At 38.5% G+C, this 21853-nt stretch overlaps 1 protein-coding gene across 1 annotated transcript in view; it reads left to right on the top strand.

Annotated features, from left to right (window-relative positions):
- Window positions 1-21853, top strand: part of POLA1 (DNA polymerase alpha 1, catalytic subunit) — a 317031-nt gene that overhangs the window by 15882 nt on the left and 279296 nt on the right. The window contains exons 5-19 of the mRNA XM_059680284.1: window positions 1551-1666; window positions 2126-2188; window positions 3024-3116; window positions 3547-3634; window positions 3929-4133; window positions 4223-4401; window positions 10628-10740; window positions 11757-11873; window positions 13074-13148; window positions 14041-14179; window positions 15195-15349; window positions 16364-16448; window positions 16940-17001; window positions 18678-18767; window positions 21146-21262. Of these exons, the coding sequence (XP_059536267.1) occupies window positions 1551-1666; window positions 2126-2188; window positions 3024-3116; window positions 3547-3634; window positions 3929-4133; window positions 4223-4401; window positions 10628-10740; window positions 11757-11873; window positions 13074-13148; window positions 14041-14179; window positions 15195-15349; window positions 16364-16448; window positions 16940-17001; window positions 18678-18767; window positions 21146-21262 (1697 nt within the window). The remainder of the gene's footprint in view (window positions 1-1550; window positions 1667-2125; window positions 2189-3023; window positions 3117-3546; window positions 3635-3928; window positions 4134-4222; window positions 4402-10627; window positions 10741-11756; window positions 11874-13073; window positions 13149-14040; window positions 14180-15194; window positions 15350-16363; window positions 16449-16939; window positions 17002-18677; window positions 18768-21145; window positions 21263-21853) is intronic.

Genomic DNA, 21853 nt, shown 5'->3' with positions numbered 1-21853 from the left:
TGAACCCAGGCATATGCCCTGATCGGAAATGGAACCATGAGCTCCAGGTTCATAGGTTGACGCTCAACACTGAGCCCATGCAGGCTGGGCTGGTTACTTTCTTTACAAATGGGTAACCAGCATTACTTATTAAAAAATTCATATTGTCCCCAGGGATATGAGATGCCACCTTTATTATATGCTAATTTCCATAAGTAATTGAGTCTTTTTGTACACTCTGTTTTCTGTTTCTGTTGTTCTATGTATTCTTGTGCCACCACCACACTATATTAACCCTTTGTACACCATCAGTGTCTATAGACGCAAGTGGCGGATTTTTTAAATTAAATTCAAAATACCGTGGTGTGTGGGGATGGTTTCCATTTTGGACGTGTGGCAGTTAACTGGTTAATTATATTCATTCGAGGTCTTTTATTTATTTATTTATTAAATATATTTTATTGATTTTTCACAGAGAGGAAGGGAGAGAGACAGAAAGCTAGAAACATCGATGAGAGAGAAACATCAATCAGCTGCCTCCTGCACATCTCCCACTGGGGATGTGCCCGCAACCCAGGTACATGCCCTTGACCGGAATCGAACCTGGGACCCTTCAGTCCGCAGGCCGACGCTCTATCCACTGAGCCAAACCGGTTTCGGCATCTTTTTTTTTTTTTTTAATCTTGAATTCTAAATCTTTCTTTTTTAAAAAAATATATTTTATTGATTTTTTTACAGAGAGGAAGGGGGAGAGAGAGAGAAACATCGATGAGAGAGAAACATCCATCAGCTGCCTCCTGCACATCTCCTACTGGGGATGTGCCCGCAACCCAGGTTCATGGACCTTTCAGTCTGCAGGCCGACGCTCTATCCACTGAGCCAAACCGGTTTCAGCATTCGAGGTCTTTTTAAGGTAGAGACTGCTCTGGGATGACTCAGAAAGCAAGAGTAAAATTGACACTATGAGAAGAGTTCATAGGTGATTTACATTCACGTGATCATAAGAGAAAGCATGGCACAGGTTGGTCTTTACTGCGTAAATGTCTCTGTTGGTTTAGTGTTGTTACAACATATTGCGTGTATATAGTTGCTGTTCTTCATAACATGGAAATTAGGATGCTGCAATATGATAACTGGTAATCCTATTTTTTTAAAGTTTAGTTTCCTTTTCAGATTCAGTATAGCACTAAAAAGGTGATCTCGTGGAGACTGCTAGGCTAATCCCTTGCTTCCAGATGAACTTGATCTTTTCTGTGGGTAAAACAGAACCTCCCCCCACCTTTTAGGAAGCTTTTTATTCACACTAACAATAGCAATTAAACAGTCACACTTAGTAACTTATCCATTTATTTTCATCAGTTTTTGAAATAACATTCAGTCCAAGTTTTCCTGAATTCAGCACGTTTTAAAAATTCTTCCCTCTCTACCTTGCATAAAGTTTCATGTTTTTGTATTTTGAATTCTTTAACATTTTTCTTCTCAAATTCTCATATAAAGAGAGCAGGTGACTGGACTCTTTTTCATTTTGATTTTTGTCAGTGCATGTTTCTAAATAATTTATATTCCAACAGGAAACGATAATAAAACACGCAACAAAGAAAAGAGGAATGTAAAGAAGAGTGTGGTGACAAAACCAAACAATATCAAGTCAATGTTCATTGCTAGTGCTGGGAAGAAAACTGGCGATGTGAGTTTTCTGTTTTTCTTATATTTTGCCTTCTCTTTTGTGAAAATAATTTGATATTTGGTTATACAGACAATAGGTGCTCTCTATATTTGAGCTCAAATATTTGAGTAATATTTTCCCAGTTTCCATCACTAAGTTGGATGTAGATTTCTAGGTGAATTTAGACACTTCAGTGGTTGGAACTTGGAGATAGAAAAGAAAATTGAATAAAAAAGCTGAACTGACTGTAGTGATTTTAGTGATTAACAGGAAGATCATGGAAATAGAGGATGGGAGTTCTAGATTTGGGAGTTATGTATACGTAGATGGTTGTTAATATATGTGACTAATAATCACTGAGTAGGTGAGCACTCAGAGTGAGGACTGAATAGGTTTGGTTCTTCCTTTCATAGACACATGTTCTGGGTGAAAATGGGAAGTGCAGGGGTGTTTCATTCTACCTTCCTTTCTAACTTCCAGAAAGCAATAGATTTGTCCAAGGATGATCTGCTAGGGGACATTCTACAAGATCTGACCACTGAGGTAAGTGAATCTCTGGGAGTTATTAAGTATGCAGGGGCCATTGGCTGAAGAAATAGTTCAATAATTGTACAAAAAAGTCTATTGCCAGAATTTTAAAAAATGCAGCGACAACATCACCACCACCACCACCAAAAACCCCCCAAACCAATGAACAACAACCCTTCAGATTGCTTTCTTCTCACCATTTTAGGTGAGAGTACTTTCCAGCTGTTACAAGCTATGCAGTCCTGTTGATCGAGCTGTGTGGGGGTGTGTTTGAGGTAGTAAGAATACACACACGAGTCAGCTTTGGGAATGCACTCAGTTGCTACAGTGCATGTTCCCAAAATAGATTGAGGCCTGTCAGTCTGTACAATTAGGCGTGAGATCCTTGTCTAGAATTGCCAGTGGGCGCAAAGGAAGAGTCGGTGAGCTGTCCCTGATAGAACTCTGGCTCAGCTGTTCGGGGAATTTGCTGTTTCACAAAAAACTAAACTCTCATTTAGAGGTGTGTGTCTTTCTAAATGACCCTTGATTAAAATGACATATACTAACATCATGTAGTTGTAGCTTGACAGCTTTTAAATATAATATTCTGGAAGGGTAAGGGAAAAGTATGTTAAGTTTTGAAAAGAAAAAAATTGGTCAGGAGTGGATTCAATATCTATTCTGGGTTTCTAGTGAGTCTGTGGTAGTGTTGCTATAGTAACCGCAGTGCATGAACATAGATCCATGGGGGGGAGCAGGGAAGGAAAAATGCTTTGCTCATTGGGCTTCAATGGGGGAAGAAATGTACTTTTTCTGTCTTGTGGTAAACCAAGCATGGCCATGAAGTGTGTCTTACCTCTCCTTTTAGACCCCTCAAATAACTCCACCACCTGTAATAATACCGAAGAAGAAAAGATCCATTGGAGCTTCACTGAATCCTTTCTCTATGCACACCCCTAAGGTAAAGTGTGGAAATACCTTCAAACTCGATGTACATTATTGCTTAAAATTTATTTTGTTGCTTTTCTATGTGAGCGAAATACCTTTGAATGTCTTCTTGATTTTTGTTTTAAATTAGGACTCCCATTTCATTATATAGTTTCATGTATTTCAAAAATAGCATGTGCCTGCTTTTGTCATAGTAAATTTTGTGGTAAGTAGCATGTGTTTATTATAGGTATTACAACTGTGCTAAATGTAATACTTTTCCTCCTGGAAACAAGTGTTTTTTTGTAAACCTAGGTAAAAGTAAAATAATTGAAGCTGTTACATTAATAATACACAAAATCGTTTTATAAATGGGAACTGTCATTATCTCTGGGCAGGGCAGGACAGTGTGCATATTTTTAGTATGCAGGTCTAACTGACTAAACATTTAAAAACATTTACAGGTAGTTCCTACAGGAAAAACTGCTTCCCCTGTCTCAAAGAAGGAGCCTCTGTTAACTCCTATTCCTCTTCAACGTGCTGAATTTGCTGGTAAGTAAGATGTCAGGCAGAAGTACAAGAGTGTGGAGGAGTTGCAAAGTGCTGCCAAAAATGGAGGACCCGGGAAGGAGGAAGTGGAGGCGATTTTGAAGGTATTTGTGATAGCAAGTTTAAGTGTGAAAGATTTGAATTCATAGCAGTAAAAGTTACAAGGTACATCTGATTTTGAGGTTGATGAGATGCAAATACAGTGTGGAAAAAGAGTAGGCCCCTATGGCTGTGCTGGGGAGGCCTGTGTGCTCCGTGGCAGCAGTTTATGATGGGAATGTGCAACGATGCCTACAGGAGAGCCAGCACCAGCAGCAGTGTGTACACACGACAAGAAGGATTCAGGGGCAATAGATTTTGAAGATGGTGACTTTGATGAGCCCATGGAAGCTGAGGAGGTGAATGTGGAGCCCGTGGCTGCTAAGACCTGTGACCAAGCGAGTGAGCCAGCAGAGGTGGTGAAACCCGAGGCAGATCTTGGGAAAGGGACCACGCCCTGCTTGTAAGAGCATTTTATGACTTTTCTGGCAAGTAGTGCTACAATTGCTTTGTTGGATTTTGAAAAGTTTTTTGAAAATGTGATTTTTGCAGAGGAGGTTTTCTCCCAGATGTCTCTTGTTGGGACGTTGATCAGGAAGATGACAGCAGTTTCTCAGCCCAGGAAGTTCAATTGGATTCCAGTCACCTGCCACTGGTAAAAGGGGCAGATGAGGAACAAGTGTTTCAGTTTTATTGGCTGGATGCTTATGAAGATCAGTACAACCAACCAGGTAATCATACTGTATGTCTTTAATGTGGAGTAGCGCCTGTTCCTTAAATGTGTTAGTGATTGTAATTGGCACAGGCTCTGCACTCACATACGTATATAGTAAGGGTGCATGAGGCACCTGAATGGAGAGGAGCTGTGTGATGTGAATAATCCTCAAAGTTGCTTTTTCCCAAAACCGGTTAGTTATATATGGAATGTGTACTTGTAGTTTACCTTTGATGTATCCAAAGTTATAGTTAGTATACTTTAAATGGAGGTTGTCATGAATTTGTTCATTTATTCAGCAATTTAAACCCAGTTTTGTGTGCCAGGCACTGAGATGGGGTGACCAGGCTGGACAAATTCTTTATCCTAATGGAACTTACATTCTAGTGGGGTGGGAGCAAGTGGAGGGGAATAGGCAATAAATAAGGTAAGTTGATTAATGGTTTAAAGGCAGTTAGTTGGGGCATGGACTTGGAAGGCCTATCTAAGGAGATCACCATTGGGCTAAGATTTGAGGCATGTGCAGATCTGAAGAAAGAGCATTTCAGCCTGATGAACCAGTAAGCACAGGCCTGGAGGGAGAAGGGAGGCGGCTTGTTGGTTGCAGCATAGTAATCAAGTGACAAGATTGGTAGAAAATGAAGTTGGAGAAAAAGGCCTTAGGGCAGATGATGAAAAACCTTGAAAGCCATATTAAGGAGTTTAGGTCTTCTTTCAAGAGCCATGGGGAGATGATGGAAGATTTTAAGTACCAGCAGGATGGGTGGGATGGTGTTCTCATGGTTGGGCATGCATTTTAACAGGAACCCTCCAATTTGTGTGGAGAATGGCGCTTGCGCATTTGTGTGTGTGTGTGTGTGTGTGTGTGTGTGTGTGTGTGTGTGTGTGTGTGTTGGGGCTGGAATGGGGTAGTGGAAAAGTGTAGAAGCACTGGAGATCAGTCAGTGCAGGACAGTTGTGTGGTGGAGAAATGTGAATGCATTTAACATGTATTTTGACATGAACTTGTTGATGGATTGATGTGAGGGTTGACAGAGAGGAGGGATGAAGATTGATTCCCAGGTTCTTCTCCGAATGAGCTGATACTATGAATTCTGACTCACAAAAGCCAGGAGGTTCTCCAGTTTCCTTTTGTGCTCCTTTGAGCCCTTCTTCACCACAGGGTGGAGCATGACAAAAATCTGTTGGATTAATAGAAAATACACCCTTAAACAGAGTGACTTTTATTCAGACCCCTTTCTGCATCTGAGGGTAGAAGCAAACTATTTTTCAAAATGGTTTCCTGGAGGCTGTATCCAATGAAAATGGAGTGTAGATGTCAGTGAAGCAAGTGAATGAGTAAGAAGAATAGGTATTAATTGTCGAACTTGAAGGCCAGATTTACCTTTAAGATAATCAGGCATTGACTTCAACTGGAAAGACCTTAATGGTCTCTCAGAGGGGAAACAGAAGCGGTAATATGTTTCAGCTTATCGAATGTGTAGAAACTCTTGCAGAGCCACTTGAGTAGCAAACTGCCATGTATTAGTTCTTTAGGTAAAGATATAAGCAGTCTTAGAAATGGTATCATATCTACTTTAGCTAGGGAAGGTCAGTTTGGTTAGACCCTGTCACCTCTTTGACTACCTCTTCGTTACTTGCCAGTGGGAGGTAGGCTGGCAGGTGTGGTTACATGAGGCTGAGCAAATATTTCCCATCCAATGCGTAAGCCCAGGTTGTCCCATTGTACTGCTGCAGGGGACACCATTTTCACATGTGCTTCATAGGACCTCTGGAGCATGGCCGTGTGAGTGGTACTCACTAGAGTACCACATGGTGGGCCTGCCTTTCCCAGTACTACTGTCTGTGCTTTGCTGTATCTGCTTGATGTTAGATTTGATTCTCTGTGTTGGTTAATGGTCCAGTCAAAACCAGAAATGTGGGAGGCAGCTTTGATTCCCCCCTTTCCTCACTTCCTTCATCAAGTCTTATTAGTTTCCTCTCCTAAAGTAGACGAGGTGTCTTGTCTTTCTCCTCACAATTCCCACCTCTGATCCCTTCTTGCCTACATCACACCAGCTTTCTAACCCCTCAGCTCACATTGTGGCCAGAAGGGTAACTCTGACCGTGTCATTTCCTTATTAAAATACAGCCCCAGCCCTAGCTGGATTGTCTCAGCTGCGGACTGAAGGGTCCCAGGTTCAATTCTGGTCAAGGGCGCATGCCTAGGTTGTGGGCTTGATTCCCAGTAGGGGACGTGCAGGAGGCAGCCAATCAATGATTCTCTCTCATCATTGATGTTTCTATCTCTCCCTCTCCCTCTCTGAAATCAATAAAGATATATTTAAAAAAAAAAACAGCCTCATTGGTAATTGCTTATAACATAAAAGTTCAAGTTCCTTAGCAAGGCTTCCGGTGCCTGCCATGCATGACTTTTGTGCCCTAGAAATAGCTCCCTGTCTGTGCCTGATGCTCTTTATACCTTGTCCATTTATTCATTGTGTTTGACTGGAATGCCCTCATGTGACTCAGCCCGTGTCATCTCCAGGAAGTTTCCTAACCCTTTTCCATCATAGCATTTGTCATATTATTTTGAAAATATCTGATTCTGTGTTTTTGTTTCCCCTAAAGCCTTTTAACTCCTGGAGGCCTGGGACCTTTTATTTCCAGCTTTTAGTGTGATGCCAGGCATATAATAGGTGTTTAATAAATGATTATTGAAATAAACTGCAGAGATTGACAATCCTGTAGACAGATACACAGGAAAGGTTTCAGAGATACAGAGTTGCATTCGCTACTATACTGAGTTTGCCTCTTGAAGCCTTATAGCAGCATGGTGTAAGAATAGGTAGCATAGTCCTGGCTGGTTTGTACAATGGTTAGAGCATCAGCCCATGCACTGAAGGGTTGCAGTTTTGATTCCCGGTCAAGGGCATGTACCTGCGTTGTGGGGTTGCTCCCTGTCCCAGGTTGGGGCGCTTGCAGGAAGCAACCAGTTGATGTGTCTCACATTTATGTTTCCCTTCCTCTCTCCCTCCTTCCCTCTCTCTCTGAAGAGCAATGCAAAAAGTATCCCCAGGTGAGGATTAACCATAACAAAAAGAATGGGTAGAACAAAAGTAGATGGTGCACCCGCCCCAGGTTAATTCACATACGTATAAAGCATCAGATTGCTAGTGTCAATTGCCAAGGATTACAACCTTAAGGAACAACAATCCTCTTTCTTTCCTGTGTGAAAAGGAGTATATTATTTCCATCTTTTGTTTACTGGTTAATACTCTTATTAAAAAACAGAGCATTGTTTTACAGGGTAAGGTCTTGAGCTACATTGTCCACTGTGATAGCCACTGGCCACATGTAGCTCTTTAAATTGAAATCAGTTAAAATGAAATAAAATTTAGAATTCAGCTTATCAGCCAATAGCCACATTTCAGGTGCTCAATAGCCACATGTGGCTAGTAGCTACCATATTCATGGATGTCACAGATACAGACAGAACAATTCCCCCAAAGCCTTTTTTGACTACCTCTTTGTTACTTGCCATTGGAACTACTGGGGGGGAGGGGGCTTTTATTTCCAGCTTTCAGAGCAATGCCAGGCAGTGCTGAAATTTCTTTTTTTTTATTGATTTTATTTTTAGAGAGAGAGGAAGGGAAAGAGAGAGAGAAACATACATGTGAGAATGAAACATCGATTGCCTGCCTCCTGCATGCCCCCTACCTGGGATTGAGCCTGCAACCTGGATATGTGCTCTGACTGGGAATTCTTTCAGTGTACTGGATGACACCCAACCGAGTCACGTAGGCCTGGCAGTGCTGACATTTCTATCGGCTAGTGCTAGTCTGTATTGTAATAGATATCGGAGGTTAAAATTGAGGCACTGAAGCACAGGTATATTTGCGAAGCAACCAGTTTATACTATGTATTGTTGAATTCCTGGTACTAACCCAGCCGTGGGCAAACTACAGCCTGCGGGCCGGATTGAAATGAATAAAACTAAAAAAAAAAAAAAAAAAAAAAAAAGACCGTACCCTTTTATGTAATGATGTTTACTTTGAATTTATATTAGTTCACACAAACACTCCATCCATGCTTTTGTTCCGGCTCTCCGGTCCAGTTTAAGAACCCATTGTGGCCCTTGAGTCAAAAAGTTTGCCCACCCCTGTACTAACCCATAGTCTTGGATAAGCCTTTTCAACCACCCTTGGGAAATACTTTGCAATTGAAAGAGGTACTTGTCGGTCATTGGTCTGTCTTCCAAATGCTAAGGTAAAAGGAATTTTCTAGTGCTGGATAATGCCTTAGAGATCTTCTAGTCTAGTAATTCACTTATAGAGGAGGAAGCTGAGGTTCTGAAACTGAAGTGGTCAGCTCTTCAGCGGCAGAGTTCTGGGCTTCTCACCCTCAGTCCTGCTGTTCTGTGCTACTTTTCAAGTTGTGTCCTCGTGATCGATGCCAATGGGTTAAATAAGATGGCTTTTAAAAAGTCCTTTAATCTCAGAGGGTTGAACAGTTTCATCTTGATCACTGAGCCTTGGTGAAATCAATGCTGCTAATAAAAACGAAGTACTCCCATAGACCCTGTTATTGTTTCTCAGTTTCTTACAGATTCTAAATAAGTCAGTTGTTGCTGAATGCTCCATAATTATGAAAAGAATCTTACTCTTTGCATATGGGAAGATATCCTGTCTTCATTATGACTTTTTAAAGGTTGAATAATCCTGACTGCACCTGGTTTCAGCTAGTTACTGGGGGAGGGGGTGGAATCTTTGTTTACCATGATCTTTTTGTGGCAAATGAGGCATAAACAGTGTCAAATGTGTTGCATGAAGTGTGATATTAGTTTGACTGTAAAATGAGCTATTTGAATCTTTGAATCCAATATTAGGGCCTTTATTTTTCTTTGCTTGGAATTTTGTTTTTTGTTTTTCATCTCTAACTGTTATAAGGATGACTTTTAATTTTCTGCACTACTGAGATTTTTTCTTTTTAATCATCGACACAGCCCCCCCTTCTCTCACCCCAACCCCCCCATCTGTCTCTTCCCCCCCAGATGAAAATCACACAACTCTTAGAATTTTAATCATCTGCAGAAATGAAAATTCTTAGATGGTCTTATTTCTACTAGAACGAGTGACAAAAGGAAGCACTGATGAGCTATCTTGTGAAACTGGAGTAATTAGCCTTATGTACAGTATAGCCTTTAAATATGCCAGAATTTTCTTAATGTCTCAGACAAATGGCTGTGTTGAGTAACTGTGTTGGTTACTGCTGTCTAATTATTCATAGAGTCCAGAATTTAGCACAGTGATAATCTCTTAGTTTGACTAACAAATCTCTGGAGTCCTATCTTGATGGCCAGTTTCCATGAACAATGAATTGATGTCTAGAAAGGCTTTCTTTGACTTTGTATTATATATTACAGAGGGATCTCAAAAGGAGTGTGTCTGCTGAGTTGGTTATTAGCCCATTTGTTGAACTGAAATAGAAGAGAGGAACATTATAAACACTACCTAGCTAGGTGTCTTAAGTCTGTGAAGTCAAAGGGGTGAAATAGTAGATAGTACTTGAACCCTATTATGAGACATTTATTATTATATGGAATAAGATATATGAGATAAATTGTTTTTCCCCAAACACAATTTTACATATGGGAAAATACTGAGGTACCGCACATAGTTATACTTACACATGAATGTTAATTTTTATCAGTAAGTACAGTGCTAAAAAGGAATTTAGCATTCTCAAAGTTCTCACAAGAGGTTTAAATATGAGATTTGTTGGACAGTAGTTTGCTTTTTTGTTTCTTTTACTCTGGGGAATCCTGGTTCGGGGGAAAATGTATTTTGTGTTTTTACCCAACATTGACTTAGGATGGCTCCCTGATTCCCCAGGAGTTTCTACACTGACCTGGGGTGTCTCAGTAGTTCCCCAGTGTGTCTACTGAGGCCTGTGATAGCTCCCTAATAACCAAGGTTTGTCTCTATTTACCTAGATGTCGCCCTACTTTTGGAAAAAATGTTTACACCAAGAATCACTCTGTCCTCCTACTGGTCACAGGTTTTACCAATGTGGCATTGTCATATGGCATAAGTACTGAAAAAAGGAACTCGTCTTGGGGACTGGACATCAGATATAAATTTGCTGTAAAAATAATTTACCATGAAGGCATAAATGTGTGGACACTTCAGTCTTTGTAGTGCCCCTTTAATGTGATGTAATTGAAATGTTTCTTTTTTCATGTTTTTTTCTTATTCTTTTAGGTGTGGTATTTCTGTTTGGCAAAGTTTGGATCAAATCTGCTGAAACCTATGTGAGCTGTTGTGTCATGGTGAAAAACATTGAACGAACGCTATACTTCCTTCCCCGTGAAATGGTAAATGTTAGTGATTAGCTTCTAATCCTAAGTGCATTCTGTGTTCTGCCACCAGCCCTATTCTTTCTTTTTTTTTTTTAACTTCAAATACAATTGCTGTGTGTGTGTGTATTTATTTTAGTGATTTCAGAGAGAGGAAGGGAGAGGGAGAGATAGAAACATCAATGATGAGTGAGAATCATCGATCAGCTACCTCCTGCATGTCCCCCACTGGGGATGGAGCCCGCAACCTGGGCAGGTGCCCTGCCCAGAAATTGAACCATGACCTCCTGGTTCATAGGTGGATTCTCAACCACTGAACCACACTGGCCAGGTGTCCACCAGTCCTATTCTTCAACAGGGCTATGAATTAGCCACAACCTTGATGCTTTTTCTCGCTGTCTGCCTAGTCACCACTGTTTGGCAGCAGCTCCATTAGAAGTTGGGGAAAGTAGAGAAATGAAGTAAAACTCTATTTGCAACTTGTTGGAGTGTGAAAGAGTATAACATTGTCTGAGTTTTAGTATGTGATGCTGTCTTTCCCCCAACTTCTCATTTCCATAGTAATGACAGCTGGGAGTGTATGGCTCTAAAATGTGGCATGGAGTTTGGCCCAGTTTTCATGCTTTTGTTGTATAGGCAACAGTATCATTTCATCCACAGCCATTTAACAGGGTCAGTTCCATTTGCTTCTCCTTTTTTATTGGGACTTAACATCCATACTCTCCTCCCCATCTGAGTTGAACTGTGAATATTCTTGGTCAGTATTTACAACACTTATCCCATTTTGTAGGATCGATCAATTGATCATCTTTATCTCTGGTTTGCTTTTATGATGCCATTGGGAGGAATTGGGCATTGGGTTTAGGACATTTTTGGGTGTGTTTACATATTTGAACTCACTTGTAAGACTGTTCTGTTACATGTTTAAATGGGGGAAGATGAAAATTGATTTAGATTTGGGTTTTTGGTGGTTGAAAGATTTATTTACAGATACTCTTTTTCCCCCCTCCCCTTTCCTCTCCATGGGAGAGCAGAAAATTGATCTAAAAACAGGGAAAGAAACAGGAACTCCAGTTACAATGAAGGATGTTTATAGTGAATTTGATGAGAAAATAGCAACAAAATATAAAATTATGAAGTTCAAGTCCAAGGTTTGTATTTGGTGATAAATTTTTCCAGCTTTAATTATTAGTTGATTGTTGTTTTCTGATTTAGCAAATAGTTGTTGCATATCTTATTTGTGCAAACTGCCCTCTGTGTGGCTATAATTCATTGAATAGAAATTTCATAGTTAGCAATGTAAAACCTTGTTGGATTTGTAAAAATTTTTACTTCTCTTTATACTGCTTACAAAATAATCACTAATTTGCATAGAAAGAGCACTCATAGCAAAGTAATTGCTTCCAATAATTAAAGCATATCTTGTGATCTTATTCCCAAATGGAGAAGAACTGGTTCTGATCTTGTTTGTATTAATTATTGCCAAGTTGTCTTAGAAGGTTAGTGAGGTTTTATCTTTAAAAATTAGGGACTGTGATGCTATTCTGATACAATAAAATCTTCTGCTCCTGTGATACATATTGATCAACTGTGAGATATTGACTCTGTGAGATATTGATGCCTTTGGCCATCATCATGGGGGCTGTAACTCACTCAGCATACTGGCTATTAACATACTGGCTATTAACAGTAATTGCAATAAAGGGAGGGTTGAGTTGCTGAAGATATGGCTAATGGTCTTAACTATTTGAGCTTTGAATTATGGCTAATGGATCAAGTCTCTAAAATTCTAAAAGCAGTGTGGTGTAATGGTGAAGAGCATAGGTGCTGGGCAATACACCTTGTGCTTCTAAGTCCTAGCCTTACCGCTTCCTAAGTCCAGGGTCATCACAAGAGCTATTTCAAGAGTTGCTGGAAAGGTTAACTTGATTAATTCATTTTAGGTTATTAAAACAGTACTTGGTACATAGCAGGCACTCAGTAAATATGAGCTATAATTATAATGCTAATTATTAATTTTTCTAGCAAGATTGGGTTGCTTAATATTAAAGAGTAGCAAATTATTTAATGCATTAAAATTACAAAATTTTTTAATGTTTATTGACCTTGAATGCAAATATTTCAAGGTCTGTAATGTCTAAGAGAAGTCTTTTTAGCATTTAGTTATTGGGTGTTTTAGTCTTAGTTGAAAGGGGAAACAGGTGCCGCATTGGCTTTATTTACCTCCGTGTTCCATAAGGATGTTAGATTCCTAATGATTAAATGCAGGGACATGCATTGTGTATGTAATGCTTGTCAGTTTATTTTGTGAAGGTTTTGTCTAAATGATTTTAAAATATTTGCTTACCCAGATAGTAGAAAAGAACTATGCTTTTGAGATACCTGATGTTCCAGAAAAATCTGAATACTTGGAAGTTAGATACTCGGTAAGTCAAACAAAGAAAATTACTGGGTTTTGGTTGAAAATGACACTGTTCTATTTTTGAAATTTCAATTGGCTTTCAATTAGTATTGGCAGAGCTCCTCAAGCCCATAGTTCATGGAGGTGGACTCATAGTAATGAATAATTAAATTAAAATGGATAAAAATTTAAATACATAGACTACAAATTGTACTGCTTTTCTCTGCATCTTTAAATAAATAAATTGAAACTGCAGAACTGATTGTTAAGTGGAACAAATGCCACATGATGGAGTTTACCATCATTAGTCTGTTGAAGTGTTCCTTCTGAGCAGTGAAAAGGTGAGAGATGAGAGCGTCAGTACTGTTACTATAGTGCTGCTCTTGTTCCCAGGACAGGTAAGGTCATGGTTATGGGCTATTAATTAATTAACTGGACCTTAACCTCTTTTTACTTTTGATACAGTGATCCCACATGTTGAAAAAGGGAAACTTTTAAGAAATGTTTCTGACAGTGGTGATGAAATGTACCATGGAAGCATTTTGAATGAGTCCCATTCTCTTGCTTTTATTCCCCTAATGCAGTGGTACTATTTGGCTGTTTTTTTTTTTTTTTTTTTTTTTATCAGTAAGGCATGTATGATTCTGGACAGAAATCCTCTTTTGGGGAGCTTCTTGGCCTATTTTTCTTCTAATGGATGTCATCAAGATGCATTATTTTGTCATTGTGAATTGTTTTTGTTTCCTACTGTGAATTGTTTTGGATTTCATTTGTGGCAAATTACATTCCATATATATAAAAGGAGTTTCTTCTGGTACTTCGTAGAGAGGCTTTTGTTTATTTCAAATATAGACTTTGGAAAATGTGAAGTAATAGTTTTAAACAAAAAAGATTTTTTTCTTTTTTTCCTTTTTCAGTCTGAAATGCCACAGCTTCCTCAGGATTTGAAAGGAGAAACTTTTTCTCATGTATTTGGGACTAACACATCCAGCTTGGAACTGTTCTTGATGAACAGAAAGATCAAAGGACCTTGTTGGCTTGAAGTTAAAAATCCACGTAAGGAACATTTTACTTTCAGAATGCTAAGTAAATTGCTGATAGATGCGGTTTTTAAAAGGGAAGTTAGGGAATTGGTCTGTTTATTTCACTGTGCCCACTTCCTTTTTTATGTATTTTTCCTCAAGGTTTTCCTTGAGTGAGGACAGGGAATATGTTTAGAATAATTTTATCATTGTAATGCCTGTCAGTGTAATCAGAGAGAGGCCTTAGTTAGCCCAGGTGGCAGTTGGTCGCATCCCTCATTGGACTGCTGTCAGTGTGGACTTCCAGCCTGGCTGATGTGGCCCACCTCTTCTCCCTAGTTAACTGCTAACCTCTGAAGGAGGGCGAGTACCACTGTCCAGTGTGGATAGTGCTTCGTCTCTTATCTGATGTTTTTCGGTATTTGCATCTGTGATACTCTGTTTTGTCTTCACAAATCTCTTAAAAATGTTTTGTGATTTCTCCAAGGCAGTGGTTTTTATTTTATTTAAATTTATTTTATTTTATTTTTTTAAAATTCATTTTTATTGATTTCAGAGTGGAAAGGAGAGGGAAAGAGAGATAGAAACATCAATGATGGAAGCAAATCATTGATCGGCTGCTTCCTGCACACCCTCCCACCAGGGATGGAGCCCACAACCCAGGCATGTCCCCTGACTGGGAATCGAATTGTGACCTCCTGGTTCATAGGTTGATGCTCAACCACTGAACCATGCTGGCTGGGCATGTTTCTGTTGTGTGTTTTTTTTAAACCTATTTTGGGTCCTGGAAAATCTGATGGAGGCTGTAGACCTATTTCCCAGGCAGACGAACATATGTGTACACACACACACACACACACACACACACACACACACACGGATTTGCATACAATCCAATAGTGTGGTTTATTGTTACTTAAATGTTATAAGACATTGTTATTAGAAGATGGGATTGAAGATTTTCTCAGTTAATCACAGATGTCTTAATTGTAGTATTTTTTTCTTTTTCCATAAATGGCTTTTGCTGTGTTGTATTTGTTCTCTTTTAGAGCTCTTAAATCAGCCAATCAGCTGGTGTAAAGTTGAGGCAATGGCTTTGAAACCAGACCTGGTGAATGTAATTAAGGATGTTGGTCCTCCCCCTCTTGTGGTGATGTCTTTCAGCATGAAGACAATACAAAATGCAAAGACACATGAAAATGAGGTAAAAAAAAAATAGGACAGATTTTGTATGTATGCCTTAGATGCAAATACTTGCCTGAACTTATACAGCTTTTCTGCAAGGGAAAGTTGTTCTTTTTGAAGGGCAAAGAATACTAATTCACTACCAAACTCTTTTAAAAGACTTAAATTGATGACTTATTTATTTTTGGGTTTTAAAATTTTTTATTTTGGAGAACTTTAAATAGACATACAATAATTTAATGAACTCCCATATACCAATCAATTATATTTCAGCAATTAGCAAGATTTTGTCACACCCCCTCCTTTTTTCCTCCTGAAGTAGTTTAAGGCTAATCTCTGACATTTGTGTCATTGCATCTCTCAAAGCATGCATACTTTCCCATATAATACCATTAATCACCTAAAAACATTAACAGTGATTCTTTGATATCATCTAAAATATCCAGTCCATAGTCACATGACTCCTTTTCTCCAAAATGTCTTTTAGTGTTGGTTTATTTGAATCAGGATTCATACAAGAGTCACAGATGGTGTTTAATTTTTATGTCTCTTGAATCTCTTTTAAACCCCTTAAAGTTTTTTTTCCCCAGTGATTTTGACTTAATGAAGAATAACTGTTGGTTGTCTCATAGAACACCCCATTTTCTGTTTTTGTTTGGATTTATTCCTCTATACCAGAGGTTGGCAAACTATGACCTGTGGGCCAAATCCAGCCTACCACTTGCTTTTGTGAATAAAGTTTCTTGGAATATAGCAATTTTATTCATTTACATATTATCTGAAGATGCTTTTGCACTACAGAGGCAGAGTTAGTAGCCATGCCAGAGACCATAAGCCCTGCGAGGCCTACAGTATTTTCTATCTGGCTCTTTATAGGAAAAGCATGCAACCCCTGCTTTCCTAATAAAATGTTTAAAGCATTCATTCATATGTACTAAAATCTTTATCTTTTAATATTCTTGGTGGTTTTGTTGAGAATGCAGAATACATAGTAGGTGTTTGATAAGTGATTTATTTTCCTCTTTTTTTGCAGATTATTGCTGTGGCAGCTTTGGTTCATCATAGCTTTGCATTAGATAAAGCACCGCCACAGCCTCCCTTCCAGTCACACTTCTGTGGTATGTATTTTTAAAGCTGGTTTACTAATGGCTTGATTTTAGTTTTTCTTTTTTCTTTTTCTCCAACTGTTGGATCACTAACTTGTTTTTTAAAATGTTTTCAAAAGTAGTGAGTGTTTTATTGGATTGGTTGCCTCTTATTCAGCTGGTTTATTTTGTTCTAAGAGAAGTCAGGAGGCAGTTTGATATCTTTTTCTGTTCCCCAATGGTTATTCTATTGGGATGGAGTTTTTTCTCCTGGTTCAAACTTATGCTTTAACTACTTTCTTTTGATGGTGCCATTCCACCAACCCATCACAAAAGCCTGTTTGTTTTGGCTATTCTTTTGAGGTCCAACAACATGACCAATGGAAATTCTTGATTCTCTTTACTCTTTAGAGATTGGGGGAAATTTATATTTAAGACAGTTTCCATTTGGAAACACTCAGTGTATGTACACTTGAAATTGGCTAAGATGTGTGTTGAATCTTTATTTTTCGTCATTTTTACAGTTGTGTCTAAACCAAAGGACTGTATTTTTCCATATGCTTTTAGTGAAGAAATAAAGAAAAAGGTAAAGGAAATTATTTATTTCTTTTAAATATGAAGCATTTATTTGTTTAGATTGAAAAAAGGAGGATGATGTGGATTAGTAGAAACAGGCTATTTTATGTTAATCGATTCTATCTATTCTTGGTACATCGTACTGTGACATTGACCCCTTAAAATGTATTAGAAATGTAAAACTAAAAACATTGTTTAGCAATGTTTAAATGTTTCACCACCTGAAAATAGTGGAATTCTGCAATGTATGAGGTTCAAACCTTCCTTTAGATAGCTTAATAGGAAGCTTTTCCAAAACTGTATGATCAGGTGATTACTGTTTTGGGAAATTGTAGGGCAGAGTGCTACACTTCCCCTTCACCTTTCCCTGCTCAGCTTAAAGGAAGTCCAGTGTAGTTGGGAACACTGTGCATATTAAAGGGGACAAGTATGAGATTGGTTGATGTGGGCTTGTCCCAATAGATCAGTGATTTCTAAACTCCCAGTATACTCCATTAAGAAGTTTACTCCCACTATACCCATGGGTCCTTAACAAAATGGGTGGGGGTGGATTGGGGAATTGGATAATGTAGTAAGTTTTTCACAAAAGTAAATGTACTTGAGCCCTAGCTGGTTTGGCGCAGTGGATAGCGCGTTGGCCTGCAGACTGAAGGGTCCCAGGTTCAATTCCGGTCAAGGGCACATGCCCGGGTTGTGGGCTCGATCCCTAGTAGGGGGTGTGCAGGAGGCAGTGATCAATGATTTTCTCATCATTGATGTTTCTATCCTCCCTTCCTCTCTGAAATCAGTAAAAATATATTTTTTTAAAAAGTAAATGTATTTGATGTAAAAGATTTCTTTTTGAGAGCATATGTTGTTTCTTTTATGAAATGATGGTGTTGGTAAATTTATAGGTTTTTTTTTTAATGTTCTCACTTGACAAAATTAAAAGTTAGCCACCTATCAGGTTCTACTTATTTTAAGTTGGCTTGAGAAGTCCAGTACCCTGGTGGTACTGTTAGACCAGGCTGTTATTTGTGAAGTGCCCTGAATTACCTATCCAAGTAGAAATAACCACGAAAATTCATTCCATTAGAGTCAAACTGATATTTTTTTAGTCAAACTAGGTATAGAAAACATACAGCCTTCAACTTTTATTTTAGGAGAGTCTTAATAAATGGATCTTTTGAAACTTGATTTATGGTTAGTAATCCAAGTGGAAGCCTTTTGTGTGAAGATAAGTTTTATTTATATTTAAGACACTTGTAATTCTTAAATGAATGTTTGCATTTAGTCTAGTTTCTTATTTATACGTTCTTACACCACTATTTGATATTAGTTTATACAGTCCTTGGAACTTCTTTGTGTGGTAAATACATAAACAGTGAAGTCTAAGAAAGTTGGTACTCTCATGTGCTATAAAATGTGTCCAGATGACAAGTGTGTCCCTGTGGAGGGACATCTCTGCACTTGATAATGCTCAACACTTAAAAATTTTTTTTTTCATTCACACTCTTATTACCAGTATAAGCTCCTCAGAGACTTCATGCAATTAAGGCAAAACCTATAATCAGGAATGTTATTCCTGCATTTAGTTTTGAGCTGGGTAGTTTGTTTTAACCCTAAGAAATCTTACCCTACCTGAGCAAGGAAGCAAGATATAGTACTTGAGAGTAAAGACTGGTTTGTTTGTTTTTTATCTAACAGAAAGTGAAGGTTGAGATTGCTGCAACTGAGAGAACACTGCTAGGGTTTTTCCTTGCAAAGGTTCACAAAATTGATCCTGATATCGTTGTGGTAAGTAGTTGTTTGATCATTTCATGGGGAAGCTCTTCATTCCTTAGTTATTTTAGTTTGATTTGATTGGCATTTTTTTTTGAGCAGCAAAGAATCATTTCAGAGTGAAAGAACTCTATAGATTGGAGGGAATTGCTGTACTTTCTGCTAACAGAAAGGGGGAATATCCCAGCCCACTACAAGATAGTATTTTTCCTGTAATAGAAAGGCAACTTATGAATTATTACGGAAGTTTATGCTAATCCGGTTGCACTTAGAGACCACCAGCCTGTAAGTTAATAAACTTGGGTCAACTGTTGGTATCTCCAGAATTTTGGCATAGTGGTCCAGCTGTATAGCGACCACAGGAGTTCATTCACTTGGTTTGGTGCCAATCCCCGAAGTGTAAGTATTTGAAGTTTATGAGCTCAGTGGACCTCTTTGATATATTTCTTTGAGAGCTCATGGCTAGGGATCATTTTTTCTCTTGATGACTGGGTATGCTCCCCTGAGGTAGCAAGAGGTAGTAAGTCATTGAGTTATCTTTGCCCCAATTCTTTTCCTTAATTTTTTTTAACTTTCAGTGTTCATTTTTTATTGGTTTCAGGTGTCCAGCTAAGTAGTTAGACAATCAAATACTTTGCATAGTGTCCCCCTTGATAGTTCCCGTACCCACCTGGCACCATACATAGTTATTACAATATTATTGACTATATTTCCTACACTTTACTTACATCCCCGTGACGATTTTCTAACTACTACCAATATGTACTTCTTAATCCCTGCAACTTCTTTCACTCAGTTGCCCAACCCTCTCCCCTCTGGCAGCCACAAATTTGCTCTCTGTGTTTATGTGTCTCTTTCAAGTTTGTTTATGTGTCTCTTTCAAGTTTGCTTGTTTGTTAATTTTGTTCTTTAGATTCCACATGTAAGTGAAAGCATATGTTATTTGTCTTTTTCTCACTGGCTTATTTCACTGAGCATAATACCCTCTTGGTCCATCCACGCTGTCACATTTGCCCCAATTCTTAAGAATCATAAAGCAACATTTTATTTTATGTTTCTTCTGACCTTCCTTAGTTTGTTGGCTCCTTGATAGGAGTCCTTCCTTTTGTCTTTTTTTCTGAATTTGGGAGGGAAGTAGGATATAAATGCTTATATTTTAAATGTGCTATTGGTAATATTACATGGAAGGAAGCCTTGCAAACATGTTCGCCATATATTTCTTTGCATTCATTTTTGCTCTTGGACACCTTTCCTGACAAGGTGTAGCCAAAGTACCGAGAGTCTATAGGTTGCTACCAGGGTCTCTCCACCCACTTCCCTTATGGTGTTTTAGGACCCATCTTGAAAGTGTCAGGAAGATTCTGTTCACAGTGCCTTGCTGTGCTTCTCTGGCTTAGCACTAGACCCTCACTCAGTCTTCAGTAGTAGTCTCTCTCTTGGGCCCCAAGAGATGCCATGGTGCCTAGGGTAGCTGGGCTGCCATAGGGTATTAGAGTCAAGTCTGTGATTGAGAGATCCTAACTGATGTTAAGAGAGAATCCCGACATGGGTTTGAATCCCTAATTCCAGGCATGATAATTTGGAAATGAGACATCCTCACGTCCTTTGGGTGTCTTAATAGACAAAATTGCTATAAGTATATAGCAGTATATATTTTTAATTAAAATTAATAACTAATCTATTTATTGATCTGATTTATCTTAAACTTCATCTAGTTTTTTAATATGTATAGGCAGTGAACCATATTATTCACATGGTGGAAATTATCACTGTAGACATGGAAATTTGGTTACATTTTTGAGATATTCTTTATTTGGTATAGTATTGTGTCCTTGTTGGTTTTTTTTTTACAAGTTTCTTATTTGAACTATTGAGTGGTATTTACTGTGTTGCACATTGCTTAAGAGTCTAAATCAGTAGTGTTTGAACTCAGTTCTTTAGGAAGAAACTAGATGCAGTTCCTGAGCTTTCTAGAAGTCTGTGTAAATGCTATACAACACAAACAGCTTCTTGATTTTTAAAAAAGTAAAATGGAATTGTTTGAATATAGCTTTTACTGATCATGTAAAAAGTGTGGACATTAAAATTTGCCCTTGCCTCCGAGACTGTGAGGCATGAGCTGCAAATTAAAAGACATTATCTGAACCTTGCATCAATTAGGATGAGATAAAGTTTATTTCAGCAATCTGCTTAGCAGCCTTGTGAATGTCAAGGCTAATGAATGCTGCTGATGAATAAGTTCCTGAAGAAGAAAGGATCTCAACCGGAGGTAAGCTCATGATGCCTTCAATTAGAGACCAGAAAAAGAAAGGGCAAAGAAATTCTATGCATATGAAGATAAATCCTCTAATTTGCATTTGATATGTTATTGGCTGTCTTCTTTTTCTGCCTAGGGTCATAATATTTATGGATTTGAACTGGAAGTGTTACTGCAGAGAATTAATGTGTGCAAAGTTCCTCACTGGTCCAAGATAGGTCGACTGAAGCGATCCAATATGCCAAAGCTTGGGGTAATAATAATTTTCAAAATCTTGTTTTTTAATTTGACTTTTTATATGCTTTGACTAGGAATTGGCTGTCTTGTGGCATGACATTTTAACTTTGGCACTACACATCTTTTCCTTTGAATCTAGCATTTTATTGGTAAAAGCCACTGCCTAGTTCTTTATTTTCTTTTCTTTTTTAAATTAAAACTTTATTGTTCAGATTACAGTTGTTCCTCTTTTTTCCCCCCATAGCTCCCCTCCACCCGGTTCCCACCCCACCCTCTGCCCTTACCCCTCCCACACTGTCCTCATCCATAGGTGTACGATTTTTGTCCAGTCTCTTCCTGCACCCCCCACAACCCTTTCCCCCCCGAGAATAGTCAGTCCACTCCCTTTCTATGCCCCTGATTCTATTATATTCACCAGTTTATTCTGTTCATCAGATTATTTATTCACTTGATTTTTAGATTCACTTGTTGATAGATGTGTATTTGTTGTTCATAATTTGTATCTTTACCTTTTTCTTCTTCTTCCTCTTCTTAAAGGATACCGTTCAGCATTTCATATAATACTGGTTTGGTGGTGGTGAACTCCTTTAGCTTTTTCTTATCTGTG

Source organism: Myotis daubentonii, chromosome X, assembly GCF_963259705.1.
Source record: "Myotis daubentonii chromosome X, mMyoDau2.1, whole genome shotgun sequence".
In the NCBI taxonomy this organism is placed as follows: domain Eukaryota; kingdom Metazoa; phylum Chordata; class Mammalia; order Chiroptera; family Vespertilionidae; genus Myotis; species Myotis daubentonii.
This window is presented reverse-complemented; position numbering and strand designations above follow the sequence as displayed.